Here is a 22,270-nt window from a genome sequence, read left to right on the forward strand (position 1 = left end):
GCCAACACTGTCAGAAGCTGTCAGCTCAGGAACTAGCTAGCTGGAGAACGGCTTCATTTCCCTCCCAATTCATGTGACTCCAGGGTCCCAGGTAAGCCACAGGAGAAAGGGTTCCTTAATTATCCCTGTGAGGCAGGTGTTTCTCGGCTCCCGCAAGACCCCCGCCCCTAACCATTCTAATATCTAACTTTATTCTACAATAAAGTGGGTGAGCCCCACCACCTCGCCTTTCCCACCTGGTTTCCTGAGCCCACATTGGACCAAAGGCCCTCACAAAAAAGAGAGAAACAAACAACGAATCATACGTAGAAAGAGACAGATGAATCACATATAGAGATCTCGCTCCAAAATTAAGAACACGGATCTATATAACAGAGGCTTCTTTAAGGGTCCCCGACTGCCCTGCCAATTAACTCAATATTTTAAATGCTAAAATAAGTCATCTCATTAGTTTTGTTCAGATATAGCCCAGATATCCATGACATTTAAAAACTGGGAAAAGACTTAAATTTCAAAGGGCCATATAAAAACAAAGCTGGCTCAATCTGAACTGACGTTTACAGGATGTTGATTGGTTTTCTTCTGAATCGTCTTTGCTCACGACAGCTGACTAGCCCTGGCAATGGAACGACTCCGTCGGACTGAGAGGTCGATTTCCCCGAGGAGTAAGGAACACCAACCTGTATCCATCTCATCAACGCTGTTCAAGAAGTCATCCGGGGTTCGAGGGACACTGTAGCTGCTCATGCTGAGTCCGCTGTCTGTGCTCTCGTCTCGGGAGTGATAGGTGCCACTGCAAAGGACGGAGTTAAAGACCAACACAAAATTAAAAAAAAAAAAAAGATTTCAAAGTAAAAATAAACACCTGCTGAGTACCAGCATGATTCGCAAAGAGGATTAGTGCAAATTCCTGCCCTGCAGCCTCTGAAACAAGCACCTTCCTTCAGGGCCCGTTCAAAGGCCCTGTGCTCTGACCTGAAATAGACAAGCTCATCCGAACTGAACCTGGCAACTCTGGGGGCCAAGACTGCTCCTAGGGTCCTGGCTTGGCGGCAGCAAGGGGAAAAGAAGAGACTTAGTTTTTCCCAGCTGACAGAAAACTCTGTGTAGGTTTTCTCTCTCTAATACCATTTGAATCTAGGGGCTCATCTGTTTCAAGGTCTCACTTCCCCACGCGGTGGCAGTCACAGGCACAGGTCAAAACACAGCCCCCAGGTGGGTGCTCAGGCAGGTCTGTGCTAGACTCACGCTAAATTCCCAGCTCTCAAGCAGAGAGTTTAAGCCAGGAAAATCAACCCAAAATAAAGAACCAGAATTCCGTTTTGGACTGGGCCAAAACAGATGAGTCACTGCGGATAAGATAAGAACACTCATAGCCTGATCTCCTTTGCTTCTGTTCAGGGGGGAAAACTCTAAACAAACACTTCAGCATAAGACAGGAGAACTGAGAGTTCCAGTTGAAAGAAAGATTAAAAACAAACCCCCAAAACTACAAAGGCACATACCCTGAGAAAAACGGGAAAATATGCGCCAAGACAGATTTTTACTTCAGGCTAAATAAAAGGCTTCCCAGATTTACATACAAGTATGGTAAATATCCTCAGAATATTACTTTCATAAACGGAGCACGTCCCTAAGCTAGCAGCATGCAGACACCAGGTGGCATCAACTAAAGCTGGGGTTCTACTAACCCTAGAAAATCTTACAGCAAAGTGTGAAATACATGCAACTATCATTCCTACTGGCCTCTGACGACACTGTGAGCTTTAACTCTCCCCACAGCTTCGACATTTAAACAGCTGTCTAGCTTACACAAAAGTAAAAAGGCAAGAAAGTGACTAAGCTTTAAAAACCAGCTCTAACAGTTGCCCAAGATTGAAAGCTCAGTCCCTCAAATTTCCTTCCCAAATTACTCAATGCCTTCTCCGCCTTCTCCCTCCCCTTCACTCTGCGTACTGTAACCGCTGGTTTACGCTGACGCTTCTGCCAGATTCTGGCAAGATTCAAAAGCCTCACACAGATTCAAGAAAACACAAATTTGCCTCTGAGACCTTTTGTATACAATGCAGCCACTTCGGAGAAGGTCTCAGGATGTGGTTTGTTTTATTTTGCCTGTCCTGATCTGGGACAAGGGCCTGGGCCTAGTTATCAGTCTATTCCCACTGCTAAGCAAGAGGGGAACACATCAAGACACTTAGGACTCTGTTACGGAAGAGCTGAATTTACACAGTTGCTCAGAGTTCCTTCCAAGCCACAGGGGAAGCACACAGGCATTCGTAAGGACAGAGTTCACAGGGCCATTTCCCTGATTAGAAGCTGCTCCCAGCACAACCCCACTGCCTGCAGCCCCCCGCCCTCCGTCAATAAACACTCACTGGGCATCTGCTACTACGAGCCAGGCGTTAGACTAGGCTCTGAGGATACAGAGGTTAACCACCACCACCTCCCTACAACTGACGGGGTGAAGAAATACTCTAAGGAGCCATATACATCAGCTGTGCGGCAGAGTGCTTTCAGAACAGAGGAGAAAGCTTGTGAAGCACCGGGGAGAGGCCATGCAGGGGACAGGGGAGATGTCCCTGAAGGATCTCGGAGTAGAAGGGAGATAACGGATGCTCCACATTGAGAATCAACTCCACGGCAAGGGAGGGGAACAAGTGTTTCCAGCTTAAGGAATATGTATAGATGGACTAACAGGCAATGCAAAACCATCAAGAATTTCTGAACAGAAAAATGCTATAGTCAGATGTGCGTTTTAGAAACTGGGGTTACTACTGAGAGTGGACATAGGATTCTGCCCTGAGACGAATAACACGGGTGATACTCCATTCTGAATTTTACCGGAAAATAGCGTCTTAAACTGTAGCTCAGTTCCCATCAAAAGTTTTAAGAAAGAGTCTGCACAAATGACTGTCAGGAGGAGGTGCGTTTTTCTAAGTGGCCTAATTTTGTCCTCAGATCAGTACAAGCCTTCAGGAAGAGAGGCACTGAAATTATACTGATCTGAAAGTTTCCTTGTGGAAAAAATAGTTCTGTGGCTAAGACCTTTGCTGATTAACGTCAGTTTACGCTCAGAACTGTAATCGTATATAAATACACTCAGTGCAGAACTTTCAACCGTGTGTGTCAGAAGAGTATATACAACCTAAAATAGATTTTAGATGGCCCTCAAAACCAAACCTACCAGTGAGGGCATAAGCACTAATCTTAAGAGAGCAAATGATGGGAAACCCTACTGTGCTAAGTATTTTGGTACAAGATATTTTGTGTTTCTTAGAATCATGAAGTTCTTTCAGTTCAACTGGTGAGAACTGAAAGGATAGCATTAACAGCCTTCCTAAACCAGAAAACCTCTAAATATTTTTAAAAGTGCATTGTTTAAAAGTGGTTAAAAAACAACAAAAGACCCAAAAGCACAAAGACCAGAAAGCATTCGTTCCACGTTTTTAAAAACTGAAACTCCATAAATATTTTACCACCTAGAAGAATGAACTTAGTCAAATCTTAATTTTAAATGGCTTTCTAGGCAACGAATATGATCTGCCTCAGCTTGCAGTTCTGAAACATAGCACTACGTACGTGTAATAACATCTTTGCAATACGCCTGAGACCCAAGATTTGTGGTAATTCACTAAAAAGCATTTCCTATACTATGTTAATTTCAAATACTCTTTAATATTAATGCATTTTTTTGAAAGAGGCACCACCTTGCTTTTTATCTCCTTGAACATGAGGCCTTACAGTGCTGCAGTGGTGAAACCTCTCAGGTTGAACACTTGGGTGGAAAATTCCTTCCACTGATCTTTACAATGTGGCCCTAAGTAGGTTTGAGATGCAGTTCATTTGTTTCCACAGAAAGGCATTCACATGTTCCTTCACGAGTCTGTACGGAACTGTCAGCCAACAGCACAGGCAGCCCGCACACACATGACTCTGAATCAGAGTCCCCTCTACAAGCCTGAACAGCTCCCTTCCTCTCACAGGAGGCAGCCTTTAGTCCTCACGTTTTATTGTAGCCTTGCCATTTATGGAGAGATTCATTTACAGCTATGGGTCTTGGCCCACACAGACGTTCAAACCGCTTATTACAAGTACCAGAGAGAATCATCTGAAAGCCATGATCTGTTTCAGATGCTGGCCCGCAGCAGCCCTCACCAACCTGTTAAGAAAGGGATCTGAGCTATTGGTCGTCATTGTTCTCAATTCCTGAGACATCCCAGGAGAAGATACTGGATTTTGAGTCCCACCGTCCTGCTCCAGTGTTGGCAACTGGCTACGGAGAGCTAATTCCTAGAAAAAAACCGACACAAACAAACAGAATCAATCCAATGATTAATAACCACATACATCTAAAGTTGAAGTACTCATATCTAGAAGTTACTGAGTTTCCCAGTCAGAAACACCAGGTTCTTCTATCCATTTCAAGTGACTGGAAATCAGATTATATAAACTGAAAGTTCATCTAGTCTTATGAACCCCCCGAACATATATACTCAGCTACTTGGTTTCATTTTGTTATTTCCTTATTCTGGCGGATATTCCCAAATCCTTCCTTTGGTGTGGGATGTCAAGTCTGGTCTTTAAAAAAAGAATTCTTAAAGTTTATTTTTACTCACCAACCCTCATATGGTTTTGCATGTTTGGCATCAGTAAAAAAAAAAAAAAAGACAAAGTCAGAAGAACAGTATTTGATGATTTACTGTAAGATACCAACCCCCACCCCCCGCCCGGCATCTTTACTGTCCTCCTGCAACATTTTACGCTTTGCTATCAAGTGCCTCATTTCGACTTCAGGTTTTTCTATCTTGAGTGATCTTCAGGGGCGTCCAACAATTTCTCAGCAGGATTCTATATGGAAACTGAGCAAAAGCCATGGGCCACAACGACCCTGATGGTGTCAGAAGGCCTGCCTCAACCCACTCCCAAACATTCCAGGCCTCAGCTTTGTATCTGTCCAGGACTTCAAGGCTTGTTCACCTCATTCTGGCCAATGTACACCTTCGCTACCACTCTGCCCTTTTTCTTGCCTTCTCATCCGTTCACTGTTCCTTTCCCTAAGAATTTTCACTGTGTGTCTCGAGCTCTCATAAACATCAACTTCACTAAAGCAACAACTATCTCTCCCTCGACATTTTTGGTTTGATCTGAAATATGCCTCTTTATCACAGAGGATGCTGTCCCACTCCCAGCAGCCTTCCTGAGCCGAGCCTGCTCACTGAGGCACACACCCGCCAACTCCAGGGTCCTCGCTCCCAGTCACCACAGCGTCAACAGGAGTGAAGATGCTCTCTGAACCCTGCACCCCACTTCTAGACTACGTGCAGCTGCCACTTCTTCACGCCCTCTGGGTACACTATCCTTTAAATGGGTTTCTTAATCAGAGGATCATGACAGCATGCAGAGGGTCTGTGAACTTGGATGGAGGAAAAAAATTACACCTTTATTTTCACTAACGTCAAACTGAAATTTAGCATTTCCTTCCATCATAAATATAGGCAACAAACGGTAGTATTTACGATGTCTTTGACTTTTTATCAACAGAAGACAATTTCATATCATGCTATAGCTGCTGCAAATATCTTAAAATATCATTCATGATAGTTACTACTTCATGATAGATAGTTACTACTTTCAGTGATAGTTACCTACATAATCTATCATTGAAATTCCTGGATCTCTAAATTGCAACAACATTGAATGCTTCACCACTGTATTTCACTCATTAACTCCCTTGCTCACACCTTGGAACTGGCTTAGAAATTCCTTGCCCAGAAATCTTACATGCACTCACTCCACTTTCTGGGGCTGCATTTTTTCCCTCCACCCAGTGCCTTCTGCCTCCTACTGTTCCAGCCTATTAGCTCGCTTTCCCTACAAGCTTGACCTCAGGGTTGATCATTTTAAATACATATGAGTATCTTTCTGATTCCTGAAATTTTATCTCAACACAGTACGTTCCAACTATGAATTGATACTAAAACTGCGCTTCCTTCATTTCCACACTGTTGTAAGTTAATAGTCTTTGGCCTTGGCTGGGCCCCTAGTACCACTCACTGATCTTCTGGGGGAGGGGAGGGGTCCTTGGTCAGTTTTTTCTCACATTCTCATGGTCACTACTCCAAATCTAGGTCACTCTCTTCAGCCCCTGTCCACTCAAGTCCTTTTCTGTCTCTCTTTCATTTAAGTAAGAACATTGAGGTCGTCAGGGACCATCTGTGGTGCTCTGGATCCTCCTGACATCCCGTCCTGCTCCCCGAAAGCCATCTTCATTCATACTCACCTTTATAACTTTTCTTCCAGTCTCAAAAAATGGGTTTCTCCCCACCTCCTCCTGTTCTAGGTCAACCCACATCCTAGTAGCTTGTTTATTTGTTTCCTCTGAATCTTCTATCTTCGACACCCCCCCACCCCATTCTCATCTTACAAAGTGAGAAGTGGCTTTAAAACAAGGACAGTGCACCACCTGCAGGGCTGTAACATGACATCTTCTTGGTACTATGCTTTTTCATATACTCTTCTCTTGACTAGACCACTTTTCTTTCATATTATTTAACACCAGTTACCTTCTCTAGGTAATACTCCAGGATAATCTCATCTCCATTTTAGGACTGGATTAGAATAGACAGATAGACATTATGTCTTTAACACTCTGAGCATTCGTGTGTAACATGATCTTAGCACTTATCACATGACATTGTAATCATTTTTTCATTATTTCTTCTCTGTCCCTTAAGGACACACAATGAATAAATGAATGATTGTTTTGGAGCCATAACACACTAGCTTCTTATACTCTGAAGAATTTATGTTGCTATTAAAATCTGAGGATGTTAAAAACAAATACATTTTATTATTTTTAAATTTTAATTTAATTTTATTTTTTTGAGTAAAGGTAGATTTATTCAGAGAGATACACTGAAAGGCAAGAGAAAGGCCATGAGGTGTGGGGGTTGGGTGTTCAGATTAAAAGTAGGTACACACTCCATAGACAAAGCGTGGGCCGTCTCCAAACGGGGAGAGAGAGGTGGCAGCCGCAAATACACTTTAAAACGAGTAAAATTATAGGCCCTGGATGAGGCTGATGCCCAGGGTTTTATGAGGAAGCTGCAGATCTTTCCAAACATAGGAGCATTTGTGAATATCCTGAAAAGAGCCTCTGTGGCTCTCTATCAAAGAAGGCATGCTCATGGGTGTGTGTGCCGAGTTTTGAACTCCTTGCAGCCCAAAGCAAGATCATGACATGTCACTAACCAGTAAATCATTACTGGAATAACTGAACAAGTTGGCTATAATGTTCACACTGCTTTTGTAATTTTTTATTTTATAAAAAATAAAGTTCCCACTTTTTCCAAGATTACTTTATGACGCTAAAGCTACCTGTCATGTGCAAAATCTCTATGCTTTTGCCACTTTGAATTTTGACCCACTGCTTGTTCAAAGCTGTCAAATTTTTACTTTTTGCTGCCTTTAACAACTGGATTTCTACTGTCAGCAGGCACTGCAGAACCAACTATCCACACTCACAAAGGAAAGCAGAGATGTGAATGAGCAGGCAGATCGTTCCAAGTTGCCTAAGAATGCATCCCAGCCCCTGAAGGACCATGGAAACACACTTCTCACCAAATCTACATTTGAGCTGGTAACTAACCTAGAGGTTCACCTGAACTGAACTTGAAAGGATCAAGAGGAAAAAATGCCACTTTATGTACTGGTCGTGGTGGTAGGACAGTGTTATTAGTATTATGAACTAAATAGTGAAGAATTCGTCACGAAAACAAATATAATGTGATAAGGCCAATGATATAAATTAACATATACGTAGATTATAGAAACCATACACCACGTATGAATATTCAGCTCAGTCTTGAAACTTCTAGTTACAGGAAAAACAAAGAAGCAAACAAACCAAAAACCAACCTAAGGTTGATTAGATGTCTTAAGTAATTTTTGAAGTTGTACTGAGGCATAATTGATATATAATAACTTACACATATACAATAGCAAATGGCTACATCCTTACATAGCTCAGTATTTGCTGAAGACAAAAGTGCTTTAAGTAACTAACGTTGACTTGGTGGCCCTTCCCCAAGTCATTTATTCTTTTGTTAATATTTTCATCTGCTGTGAAAGTAATTTATTTCCCTAGGTTCAATAGGGAAGATAAAAACGTTTTTGTCGATACCTTAAAGAAACTGTTAACAACTGCGGAGGAAAACTGTATGAATTTATGGAGAAGAACAGGCCCACCCAACTCCCCCCGCCTTCTTAACGTATGACTTTGGAGATCAGGTGAATGTGAAAACAGTACTTCCACTTCAGCATCAACACACACGCGCGTGTGTGCATACACATTCACACAGAGATCACAGGGGTGACGTGGAAATCTGTGCAAGAGCCCCGCTCCGTGCTTCAGCTGGTCAGATTCTGAAGGTGCGTGAACACAGAGTCGGAGCTAACTGAGACAGCTCCTCCCCCAGCTGTCCTACTGCCAGCAAGGAACAGTTTAACTGTGAGTTTTCATCGTGAGTAAACTTTATAATTCCCTGTATCCTTAGCCAAGTACTGTAAATGTGAAAGAGAATACACTGCATAAAATTAACAATTTTAGAAGTAAAATGTTGAATGTTTGGTTCAGAGTTGTACAGCCGTTTTGCTAGTGACTTAGAGGAAAATAATTATTTTCATATGGATAAGTGTGAAATGAAGTTACATAAACTGAATGTATTTCATATAAACTTTCTCTATTATGTGTTTTAAAATAATGCCTGTCTGTATGTACCTATACAAATAAACCTATTCTACTGCAATAATTTTATCAAAACACATTTTTTGGTGAATATGAACATTATTTTGCAAGTGAGTATATCTGGCATAGCTGTTTTAAAAATCAGCCTTGGGACCTAATTGGATTGTCTACAAAAACTGATTTCAGTTGAAACAGTTCATGTTGAAAGTTATGTCTATCTCTAAGGAGTTTTTCACCCTGACAAATATCTAAAATTAGAATACTGAGCTAAAAATAAAAGTTTGTTAAGCTTCTCTTTTCCCAAAGGTAGTCAGAATAAATAGTTTGACAGACTTTCAAAAATGGAGAAGTAAGCAAGTTATAGGAAATTCAGCCAAAATTTAATCATGCTTCTGTATTTCAAAGGTCAAATATTTCTTTTAGAGCATTTGACTTTTTCTAAAGGAAGCAAGTATTTTTAGCTCATTTTCTTCTGTAATAATACAAAAATGTGGTGGCTTTTCCCATTGAGCTTATAAATCTTAGCTAATCTGGGACGAATGTGGAGTCAGAGCTATCGGCACTTAAGTACAACCGATGGTCCCAGCTTGGCCTGGAGGGAACTTTTCTTCGGGATGTTTTGTAAAGGAAAACATGGTTTGCCTGGTTCATATAGTGGACTTTTATGGGCACAGGATCCAGCCATAAGCCACTGGCCCTTTTTATATTTCCTTCCTCTCATTTAACTAGCAGTATAATTTCCCATAAGGTGAAAAAAAAGACACTTTAAGATAATATATATCTGGTAGTTAAAGTATTTTGGCCCCATATAAAATTGAAGCTTTGGTTCACAACATTCAGAAAAATAAGGAGAAAGGCAGTAGGAGTTAGCAGTCTGGAAACATTTAGAAAATTTTAGGCTATTAAATTCTTAGAGTATGTAGGAGAAATGAAAGCATATGTTTACACAAATTTAAAATTTAGAAACAAGTTGAATGTTTATCAATAAATGAACTGATAAACAACTGTAGTACATCTACAACGGAACACTAGTTCGCAGTGAAAAGGAATGAACTACATAGATACAACATGAATGAATCTCAAGATAATCATGCTAGGTTATGATTCCATTTGTAGAAAATTCTATAAAATATAATGTCAACTTTAATTACTTTCTTAAAGCAATTTTATCTTTAGCAAATACGAAGCTATGTAAGAACGTATGTATCATTTTTGGATAACACATGGCACACAAGTGAAGGTACCCCTCTCCCCAACCCAATCAATTTGTTTAAGGTGGGTTAGTTTAGTGAGCTAGAAATTCAAATTTAGAAACGGAGAATAACTCTATAAAAATATACATCTTATGAACAATTTGTCTTAGCAATAGCAGTTTACATCAACTCTAAAAACATAAGAAAAAAAGAGTCATTTCTTCCAACTGTTGAAGACAGGCCTTACCATACCCTATTTTCCAACACAGCTTCAGTCACAGAATATTTCATTATTTCGGAAGTTATTAAAACATGTAGCCAGTGCTTAGAATGTTTTTTGTTTTTTAATATCTGTACCATTTACCAAAGTATCTTCAACTTCAGAATAATCGTTTTGACCAAAGAAATGTGTATCCATGGATTTGGGGATGGTTATGAGAACTACATGACAACCCTAAATCTGAGACGAGATCTGCAAAACAGATGTGTAGTTTGGTGTTCCGAGTATCGTCCTGCGATTTAACACTTTCTGACAGATCTCTGGAATAAGGCCTTTTGTAATTTGTGTTATTTAATTATGGTCTCAATTTAAGTAATAAAGTTATTACAGCATTGTTCAAATTATCACAACCTTAATGATTAAAACAAGATAACCTGTTAGGAGCACTCAGGGTGTGGGGATCTCTCTCCTGTTCTCTTATATTAAGTTTTCAATATGCCCATTAAAAATAAAACCTAAAATGTTCATGAAGAACACCTAAATGAATGTACGATATATTCAATATTAGGACTTCAAAAAGAAGAGATAATCAGTCTTGGAGAAAGTGTTAACTGGATTCTGAAACTGCTAACCTAAGAGACAGTTCAGATGGAAAAAAAAGTAAAAATTTTGCTCTTATTAACTAAATTCAGGAAAAAAAATTACGGTGTTATTTTCACATGGCTCTGAAAAGTGGAATTATTTTGCTCTATTTGACTAGAACTACGACGTCCGAATGTAAAGTCACCGTCGTGGGCTAACGGTGTGGTACAGAATACCCTCAACACAACGCTGTGGGTTTTTCACTCATTAAACCAGTAACCGACCCTGATGTACATTCCTTACTATCCGTAAGGAACAGCAAGTACGCAATGCTCACTAGTTGGAACATATTTATAGCTATAATTTCTGTGAATATTTAAAAATTACTTGCTCAGAAATAATGTATCTGTGTACAGCAGTCTTGTTTCTATTTTCTGGGCGGTTTCAAGAATTCTGATGAAGGCACTTGGGGACCAGTTTTGACCAAGGCCTTGTGAAGGAGTCAGTAAGACGGAAGGGGGAAAGCCAGGCTCTCGTTATGGGGAGAGCTTGCAAGTGGAGTCACGGCACCCAGGCAGGGGAGTGTGCACTCTGTGGAAGGAAGGTAACTGGCTTAACCAGAATTCAGAGGGAGAAAGAAGGCTACGGACCGCGGACCATGAATGAGCCAGGCTGCAGAGTTTAGGCTTGATCTCATAGGTATTAGGGAACCACAGGAATTAAGAACCACATTCTTAAGCATAAGAGAAGATAAAAACATTCATACTCGGGGGCGGGAGGGGCTATCCTTCCTCAAACTGTCAGTATCAAAAGACCTTGAAACAGAAGCTGGGATGCACTCCTGCCCTACTCTCTCAAAGGTCTCCCTCCAGTTCACAAAGGAGCAACTGCTGCATTACAAAGCGAGACACCTAGAAAACTGAGCGCCATATACATGCTCAATCTCACGGAGCAAAGATGTTCACAGCTTCTAAAGTGTTTTTTTTTCCCCCTGAGAATAGAAATTGCTTTAGGAACAAAAATAGTGAATAATCAAAATGAAATTAAACAATTTAAAGCTCTATGAGGACACGTTTTTTCCAAAAGTTCTGCAAACAAACCCTGACAAATTAAGGTAATAGTTCCCGTCTTTAAGAAGTTATACTAATGCCATTAAAGTTGTCTTAATTTTTCAGAATTTTACATTAACCTTACTCATACTGACACTAGTTTACCTGACTAGAGAACCCTACAATATAGACATGTTTTGTTAATCTTGTTCAGGAGTACTTAAAGACAGCTTTTGAAATAAGTAGTTTGTAAATATTTTGAAGTTTGGTACTTTCCCATAGCCCTCAGCTCTGAGGCATATAATCATAAAATAACAGCATTAATTTCACACTGCCTGTTAACGCATCTGTACCAAATTCTATTAGAAAAGTTAAAAAAAAAAGGAGTGCCTGGGATTCAAATATTGAATGAATCTAGTCCTCGTTCTTTATTTTTTTATTTAGTTTGTTCTTTGATACTGAAAGGCTCTTCCTGGCTTTCTTGATTATCCTGATAACCGTATTTAAAGCCATCTTCACTTAAGATATGGCCTTTCTTTGTGGGATCTTCCCTGACACCTACCTTAAGATCATCTAAAAAATACGCAGGACGAGAAGAACACAAATGAGTGCTTGACACAGACACCACCAGACCCCATGTATTTGAGCAACTCCAAATCCAACCCTGCACTGGAATCTCACGCATTCCCACAACTGTGCCAGGTAAACACAATGACGACGAAGGCTTACACAAGGCAGCATTTTCCACACATATGCAAAGAAGATTTTAATAAAACACCCACCTCTTTTAGGTTTCCTGTTCTGGCTTAGGAATTAACTCTGTAATGTTATTACCACATACATTTAATAGAATTTTAATTTATTAGCCTTACCTTTTCTAAAGCTTTACTTCTAAAAAAGGTATCTAAAAATTCCTAGTGCTTTTAAGGAGAGCAACTACGTACACTGACACTGATGTATGAAATAAAGACTTAGAGGTATTTAATTGATCAGATTTAGGGGTTAAGATCTCAGTAGCTGGGGTGGGGAAGGAAACAATTTCAAAACACTTCCAGCATGGAGAACTTCTTGCTTGATCCCAAATCTCATTTGAGTTAATTTGTGCTCTTATATTACCTTCCACTTCATTATCACAAATAAAAGAAACTTCTTTCAGAAATACTTTCAGAGAAGAAGCAAGGGAAAAATGCCTTCGCTCTATAAAGATCCATGGCTCTGGTGCTCTTCCCAGTCAAATGCGGTACTAGGGGCCCTCGCTGTACGAGTGCCCGTGCGCTGCTTTAGCAAAGATGACCTTCGGGAGTTATTCCTTTACTTGATCCCTTGGTTAAAGGCGGCATTTATGAGAAAGATAAAGAATAGTTTTCCTCTCACAAAGGTTCCGGTCTCTATAAGGATTCTATCTGCCTTTATCAGCATGCTGCTCCAATGGACAAGCTGACAGTATCCAAAATGAGTGGAATTCTGCCAGCTCCCACTTCCACGGCCGACCCTAACACAAAGCGCTTGTTAGTCTAGTGAAGAAGAGCGACACAGAACATGAGGTGCTTCACGGTTGCTTCTGCCCATTGAGAAAAGTGCACTAACCCGCCAGCTCCTAATGCCCTCCAATCTGGGAGCCCTGAACACAGAGCATCTCTTTGGCTTCGAGAATGAGATTCTTTCCGCAAGTCAGACAAGTGCCTGTGTTACAGACGGAAAACACGGCCACAGTCTTTCCACCCAAACAAGACACCTTCACAGTCAGTGCTCCCTGGGGTTCACCAGGGAGAAACGCTGGTGAAAGCCAGCAGATAAAACCCGAAGAGTACTCGGGGAGACCCTTGTCTCTTCTACAGTTTTGATACTCTTCCTTTAGAATGTCTACTAGAAAGAGCTTTCCCTTCCCTAGTGGAGTCACTGTAACTCTAAGTAAGATCTCCTGAAGCCATCTGCCTGCATGAGTGACCTGTGCGACCGGGTGCTGTTCAGACGGTCAGTTCCTGTGAAACACTGGAAGTGCTACTTCAGGCTATGCAAATAAAAATCAGGCACACTTCAAGGCTGATAGGATGTACATAATACATAACAAATGTGGAATAAAAAAAGACCTCCACGGAACCAAATGAGTACAAGAAGCTGTTTGGGAGGAGCCGGGAGGGAGCAGACAGCGTAAACTTCCTGGGAACAGCAATGTTAACTTCAGGATCTCAGCTGAAAGACCGCTCAGAGTTACTCCGGGCTCATCTTCAGTGAGGACAGGCCCCTGGAGCACAGGTTTTTCTCTTTCCTAATGTAATATCTGTTTTCAATGCTAAAACATCAGACAAGAGCCTACCTGACATTTTGGAGAATTTGCTGTGCTGGGATTGATATTCCGCATTGCCTAAGAGTGAAAAATAAGATGGATAAAAATTACTGTAAGCCACATAGTCTGGCTGCGTAGGCTGACTTACAAATTGTATCCAGACATACCACCATAGCACAGAGTTCCCAAGCTAGCCCCAGAAGCAGCAGGCTGAGGAAGACAGGAGCCAACGGAGTCACCACGTAACAAACAGAAACCTCAGAAGGGCTGAACGGCACTGAGGACAGGACAGAAAGACTGCAGGTGTCAGGATTCAAATAAAATTTGATATTGGTCAGGTAGGTTCTTTACTTCTGAGCATTAGATGAAGCCGGAAAACACAATTTGATGTTTTCAGTGATAAAAGAAACTGTCAATGGAAGAAGTTCACAGGAAGCCAAAAGACTTAAGATATACTGAATTTATGCTGATTGCTTAAAAACTGGAAAAAAAAACCCCTTAAAAATAGACCATTAGTATAAGAATAGAGCAGGTCTGTCACTTCAATAAAAGAAAAGACAACACAGTAAGTGGTGAAGAAGAAACAAAGAAGTTACCTTTAAAAGGAAGTTTACTGTCCAGGATCCATCACCCAGAGTAAGAGTGAGAATAAGATTTAGAAAAATTCTTTGGAATGAAGAGTTTTGCAAGTAGCAGCATTTTGCCCCGGGATGGGGGTGGTGTGGACAAAACTGATCTGGGGCAACAGCAAAATCATGGGTGGCCCATTCCTAGACTGCTAATTTGTCTTAACTAAGGTTTCCTGGTTCTGATAGTCTTTAATTCATATGTGAAGTTACATTTACTTACACCATCCAGCACTCAGTAACAACAAAATGAAAAGCAAGCAGTGAATACAGGCTTTGTAAAACATATTCTTAAATTGCTTTACTTCTTCTAATAGCTGTATTATTATTCTTGATGGTACTACCTTGTTTTGATGATAAAGTTTTATTTAAATGAAAAATACCTTTCCTTTGTAGTAATTTGTTGAAACATCAGAGATATTGTAAACTGTATTAATGTGCTTCTGTTCTCTGCCTTCTTAATAGCAGATGAAGGAGTATTTCTTTCAAGACCACTTCTTGGTATTAAATGCCAGCATCAAGGCTCTCACTGCCTTCGGGGCCAGCCGCACCAGAGTCACACTGGCAGACGGCTGGGAGCAGTTTAGAGGTGTGTCTTTTTGGGATTCCATGACTTAGGAACCAGTTCTTCAAATCCCAAATCAGAGTTCAATGACTGTAACAAGTTCATATATTTTCCATTAACACTCAAGTGACACTATTACAATACAGCCCTCATAAAAAAAAAAAGTACCTGTTTAAATGCCTACATCCTAGCAACAGAAATGTAGACTAGTTTATTTTAGTTTTTTTGTTTTTTATGTTTTTTTTAAATGGGGGGTGGTAATTAGGTTTATTTATTTTTAATGGAGGTACATGCATGCTAACAATGCACTCTACTACTGAGTTATTCCCTCCCCTAGAATGATATTTTTAATGCTTACACTTAATATGCTATGATTTAGGTGGGGGAAAACAGTATAGACACATGTATTTCATGTTGGTAAACAGAGAGAATGTCTCTGGAAAAAAAAAAAATACAAGAAACTGGTAGTTATTTACATCCAGAAAAGAGAACCAGAGAAATCGAAAAGGAGATTTTATTTTTACTATCCTTTCACCTTTTGTACACTTTCAAAGTCACATCATGATTTTATTGTCCAAAATATTTATATGAAAAATTTAAAATACACTGCATTGATAAAAACCACGCCCCCAGTATCTCGACTTTAACCACTCTGAAATAAGATAGAGTAAACATTCATTTTGAGATGAGGGATTATATATTCTCATGGAACATAAAGACCAACAGTATTTCTGAAAGAAAACTGACAGAAATGGTCACAAAGGGTTTCCAGCTCCCCAGTGTTAGGTCTTGCCCTGCCCAACATGAAAAAACATCCATAAGCGTAACTTTTAAGGCACTTTGGGATCTTCTAAACTCGGGACAGTCTGTATTATGTTCTAAATAAAACATCTTAGACTCAGCAGTGTTGAAGCGTATTTGTCATTTGAGAACCACCATACTGGTGTATTCCTCTAGATAATAATTCATTTAAAGTAAAAGATGTTTTTCTCCAAGTGATGTCCCAGAGTTCTCCCCTTAGTGAAACCCTCCGACATACAGTAATCTCCAATTTCGTGTACATGCATAACTCGTTTTACTGCATTTCGCAGACATTACTTTTTTTTAAAACAAATGGAAGGTCTGTGGCAGCCATGCGTCAAGCAAGTCTTTCCATGCTAGTTTTCCAATAGCATTTACTCGCTTCCTGTCTCTGCATCATGTTCTGGTAACCCTCACAATATTTCAACCTTTTTCACTATTATTGTATGTGTCATGGTCATCTGTGATAAGTGATCCTTGATGTTACTACTGCAAAAAGATTATGACTCACTGAAGCCTCAGATGATGGTTAGCATTTTTTAGCAACCAAATATTTTTAAATTAAGGTATGTACATTTTTTTTTTAAGACATAATGCTGCAGCACACTTAATAGACTACAGTACAGTGTAAGCACTAGCTTTTATATGCACTGGGATACCAAAAAACTTGTGTGATTTGCTTTATTGCAGGGGTCTGGAGCCAACCTGCATTATCTCCGAGGTGCGCCTGTGTACGTGAGGAAAGGCACCCTCGCTTCCTTCAACTTCGGCCTGACCGCGTAACACCTCTTTGTGATACAGGTTTACAAATTATAGCCCATGTGATCAAAGGCCAGTCAAGAAACTGAGACAAGGACCGAGCTGGACAAGATGCTTCTCTGTCACTCCAGTTTTAGAAAAACGACATTCTTCTGTAACTAATAAATGCCAAAAGGAAACACACCCAACGTCACGTAGGAAAGCAAAACCCCAAAGTGGAAGGCTGGTCTCTGACCTGCGGCCTCACCTGCCGGAGCAGTTCTTGCTGCTTGAGCCGCAGCCTCTCCTTCTCCATCTGCAGCTGTTGCAGCCGCATCTGCTGCTGCTGGTTGGAGCTGCCACCACCCATGACTCCCCCTTGGGGGCTCTGGGGGGCCAGGGGCGGTGGCTGTTTCACTGGAGCACTCTGACTGATTCTCTGGTTCATGGCTGAAATGAAACAAAAGATCTATCCTAAAAAACCAGCAATGGAAAAGGATATTTCGTTGTTCAAAAGCAACTGGGGATATTCAACATAGCCCTTCTGAAATGGGACTAAAAATAACCTAAAAGTCCACCAACAGTATAATGGTTATACTATTCATCGTTGTCATTATCACATAAGATGTAAGGCAGCCATAAGAGAAAAGCAGCAAGAAGTAGCTCTAATAGGCGGTGACACGGGACAGTCTAAAATTAATGAAGCTAAAAGCATAGTGCAGAATAGAAAAAGTGTTTTAAAAAAAAGTATATGATTGCATGCATATCCAGAGAATACCAACTGAAGGGCAGCCAAGAAGCAACTAGTATCTGTTGGCTCTGGAGTTGGGGGAACTGGGTTACTAAGGGACTGAGTTCAAGAGAAACTTTTTTTTTTAACTTTTCAAGTTTGAATAATGTGAATGCATTGCTTATTATAAAATATAATATATATTTAATTAAAAATAAATCTCTAAAAGCAACTGAGACAAAGCATTCTGAGCACTGAAGCCCAACAAGATTATTAATCCCTAATACACCCTAAAGTATACCTCCAATAAATCAAGTAGAGTCAACTGATCTGACGCATGCTTGAAAGAAACAAGCCTACAAGAATGTGAACGGCACAGACCGGTCTCATTCAACACCACTGTGCTCCCATATAGCCCACGTAATTGTTACTATTTTTCCAGCTGAGCCTATAACATACCATTTGACAACTAGCGATGGACTGGATTTTTATACTAGTGAATTTCTGTCACTAAGACAACATTAATCAGACTATGGATTGTGGTCACCTCCACGAGCAGATGGAAGTTTATAACGTGAAAATGTCAGTAAGAATGCTATATCACCTTCTCAGACACATATTCAACTTTCTAAGGTAAAATTTCAGGTTGCTGTTTAGTAGAAACATGGAATACATACCGACCAAAGAAAGCCTCTGGCCCAAATGACTCCACAAACATTCAAGGAAGAAATAATTCCAATCTTATATAACCCTTTCCAGAGAACAGCAAAGAAGAAAATGTCACAACACTTTTGAGGCCAGCATAACCCTGATACCTTACAAGGACATTAAAACAAAGAAAAATTATAGACCAATCTCTCTCATGAACCTTGCTAACAAAATCTGAAATGACACACACTGACAGCCCTTGTGACTTACTGGCTTCCGGCCACACAGTGAAGTCCTTGAGGTGATTCTTCATGTGTTCTCTGTTGTACCACAGAGGCTGGCTGGTAAACACCCACTCTTCTTGGAGATGACTGAGCAAAACCTCCTCAGCCTCTCCTTGAGTCCACCAAGTACATTAAGAGTCACCTTCCTTTGGGGTACTGCCCTGGGATTTTTCCATTTTGTCTACTGACGTTTCTTACCAGACCGTGATTTTTTATTTGCAAAATTTCTATCTTCTATCAGACCCGAGTGCCACATGAGTGGGGACAGTGTCCTAGTCATGAATATATTCTCACGGCCTAGTCTAGTGTCTTGGCACAACATGTGTGCTGAAAAAACACTGAAATGTTTCTAAGTCAGCTGAATATTCACTGAGGCAGAAATTTAACTATGTAAGATAATATAGAAATCCTTCCAATTTCCCCTTAGACTGACAAACTCTTCCAAGAGGCAGCATAACAATACAGAACCAAGGATGCTAGAAGAAAGGAAAACTACAGACCAACCCTCTCTCAGAATGCCTTAGTTTCAATCGACCTATGGAACTATTAATTCAAGGTGATGGCATTTTTATTCTTACTTCTTCCCTCTAGCTTTTCTGTATTTCTTTTTCTAACTTCTTGAATTGAACTTACTTAGTTTAAATCTTTTCTTGGAGCATTTAAGTCAATAAACTTACCTTTAAGTATTGTTTCTCCTACACGTCTTATGTTTTGAAATAGTATGTATCATTCATGGTTGTTCTAGTCTAAACACTCATAATTTCCGTTGTGATGTCCATTTAACCCGGGAGTTATTTAGGAGTGCACTTTTATGCTCTCAAACATAGGTTTACAATTTAAAAAATTATTCCCATAAACATACAGAGAAGTAGAAAAAAGTACAGATTATGAACCGCATGTGGTCATCACCCAGCTCCCAATGATCAACACAGAGCCAATTTTGTTTTACATCTATTCTCATCAATTTTCTCCTAAATTTTTTTCAAGCAAATAATATAGCAGAAATAATCTCAATACGTATCATTCAGGGTTTTTACTTAGATTATTTGATAACTATTTTCTGTCTTATGCTGAAAAACTTGGTTCCAATAGCATATTGTATTAGCCTTCTGTACGTATGCAATTACTTCAAAATAACATGATTATTAAAGTTATGATCAACAAAATGATTACGAAAGGGTTTGATTTCTTTGTCATTTTTTGCCCTTAAGATATTTCATTAGGCGTATCCAATCAAATCACTACAGTTAAAAGTCACCTGAAATAATTATTCTCTGTGTGATTTGGCCACCAACTCAATATACAGGTTCATTTATGACATTTTGCTTTTGAATTTTACACAACTGCTCTACTTACCAACCAACAACCCCCCACCACCAACTGATAACATGTAACTCTTAGCAGTCTTTTTAAACTCTATTTTAAAAAAAATCTAAGCAAACACACAGATATAGAATAGCATACTTCTTTCATATATGATAGCACAGTTTTAAAATACTTTCTTCTACTTCACTTTGCCTTTTTTCTACTACTAACATATCCCTGAGATCACTCTGAAGCAGTATATACAGAGGTTTTCCCATTTTTCTTTAAAAAATAGCATTTCACTCAACCAATTTCCTATTAGGTTTCACTATTACTGAAGAGTGCCAGATAGAATACTCTCACGCATACATTATTTTATATTATTTTCCACTGTACCTTTGGGGTAGAATCTTAAATGCAAGAGCTGAAAACATAACTAATATTGCCAAATCCCTTCTTCCCCTCCACACACATAGGTGTACTTTGTTGTATCCCTACCAGTACGTAGACTTGTCTTTTTTCCCCCACAGCCTTGCCAAATTTTTGGATTTTTACCAATCTGAAAGATGAGAAATGTTTTCCTAGTGTGATTTTACTTTGTTATGTCTTATTATAAGAATTTGATCAACTTGTTATTTTAAAAGGGCCATTTGCATTTTTATGTGAATTGTGTTAACATCTTTTCTCATAGGGTTACTTATCTTTACTTTCTCTATTTTAGACAATCTTTATATACTAGGAACAGAAAATCTTTGCCATTATAAGTTACAAATAATCTCTATCAGTTTATCATCTATATTTTCAATATACTTCTTTTCTTCCATATAAGAGCTTATATTTTAAGTAGTCAAATTTATCAATCTTTTTTTTTTAAATTTGAGCTGTCTTCCCCACTCCCAGGTGACAGAGAAATTCATCAATTTTTTAAATTCAAAAACTATATGGTTCCACTTTATATATTTATTTGGCAATTTGATTCAATTCATTTGGAATTTATCCTGTTGTAGAGCATGAATGTACCTGATTTTATTTTTCTTCATGACTATCCATTAGTCTGTGAAGTGTATCCTTCGACCGATCATCTTTATCGTGGACAAAATTTCCATATTTTGTTATTTTGTTTTAGATTTTCTATTCTGTTCATTAATCTAACCACTCTTACACTAGGTACTACAGTTTTAATTACAACCTTTATGTTTTAATACCTGGTAGGGTAAGCCATATTTTTTGAAGCTAACTTTTTATTATTGGGACCTAACTTCATTGCCCTATGGTTAAAGAATGTGGTCTGTACGCTGATTCTTGAAATCTGTGACTTGCCATGTGGTCAGTGCTTGCTTTTGTACCAGGCCAGGGCCAGTCGGCTGCACGTCCACTGTGTCTGTTTCATATATCTCTTTCTTTGTTCTTAACACTTTGAGTTCCTGATATTCTCAAGAGCTGACTGGCCTCTAGCCCTGCCCTTGATCACTGCTTTCTGTGGTTTTATTTTCTGACCCACAGATAATTTTTTTTTTAATTTATGACCCCAGTTATGTCTTTTTGGCTATCTCTTTTTAATGTTTTGTCTGGTAGAACAGAGAAAGGATGTCATAAAAACATGACACACTGTTCCATATTGTTCAAAGGCTTATCAACCTCTTAAACATGGCTAAAACAAAACAAACCAACCAACAAAAAACAAACAAAAAAAACCCCACCATACTTATTTATGAAAGATCTTTACAAAAAATAAATGGCTAAAACTTTCATAATTATGGTTTAACTACTCATCACAACGTTACTAGAGGCACAATTGATCGGCATCATAGTAAGTAAAAAACAGGGCCTTTAGAGTCAAACAGACTATGCTTAGAGTTGGGCACACCAGTTCAGCAATTCATCCAATCCTTGGTTTCCTGAACTAACGCCTGGGGTATTAACACTGCCCTTTTGGATCACTGTGGGATTGTAAGTAATGTATGTAAAGTGTCTGGTGTAGTCCTGGAACACAACAGATGCTCCAAAAATGTCAGTCTCCTCCCTTTTCCGAATAGCTCTTTCTAAACATGAAGGTTACCACTCTTACAGACGATCATCTTGATGTGCATTCCCATACCTGCCCACCCCTGTCCTTGCACTTTACCATGCCACTCATATTTCTCTAAGTATTCTATGATTCACAAACATACAGACATATTTGTCTTTCCTATAAGATTTAAATGGAAAAAAAGTAGGTGGTGGAGTTTGAGCCTTAGTTCAGTCTCCTTAGGGATCCTTTCCTTTTGGTGAGTATGTTCCTATCACTCCCATAGGACACGCAACCCATTTATTTCCCCACAGAGATGCTGTTATATGTTGTGCTATGTCAGGTTCAATAATACGAGTTAAATATGAATTGAGGGACTGAGATGAATATCTACCACATATGGTAAACCTCATAAACTGAGACCCAGTGCAAACAACTATTGGGAGGAAAAATGTTTCTGGTTCCAAGCAACTAAATAAATTAATTTT

At 39.4% G+C, this 22,270-nt stretch overlaps 1 protein-coding gene across 8 annotated transcripts in view; it reads right to left on the reverse strand.

Moving 5' to 3' along the window:
• The window catches only part of YAP1 (Yes1 associated transcriptional regulator), a 107,931-nt gene that overhangs the window by 4,545 nt on the left and 81,116 nt on the right, over positions 1-22,270 (reverse strand). For 2 of the 8 annotated variants that reach the window (XM_072968904.1, XM_072968906.1), the window contains exons 5-8: positions 17,064-17,257; positions 14,108-14,155; positions 4,160-4,290; positions 681-793 (exon numbers count right to left, since the gene is read on the reverse strand). In XM_072968904.1, coding sequence (XP_072825005.1) covers positions 681-793; positions 4,160-4,290; positions 14,108-14,155; positions 17,064-17,257 — 486 coding nt within the window. The remainder of the gene's footprint in view (positions 1-680; positions 794-4,159; positions 4,291-14,107; positions 14,156-17,063; positions 17,258-22,270) is intronic. The other 6 variants (XM_072968907.1, XM_072968908.1, XM_072968909.1 and 3 more) reach the window with 3 other exon arrangements.

The sequence above is a fragment of the Vicugna pacos genome, chromosome 10 (genome assembly GCF_048564905.1).
Source record: "Vicugna pacos chromosome 10, VicPac4, whole genome shotgun sequence".
Classification (NCBI taxonomy): domain Eukaryota; kingdom Metazoa; phylum Chordata; class Mammalia; order Artiodactyla; family Camelidae; genus Vicugna; species Vicugna pacos.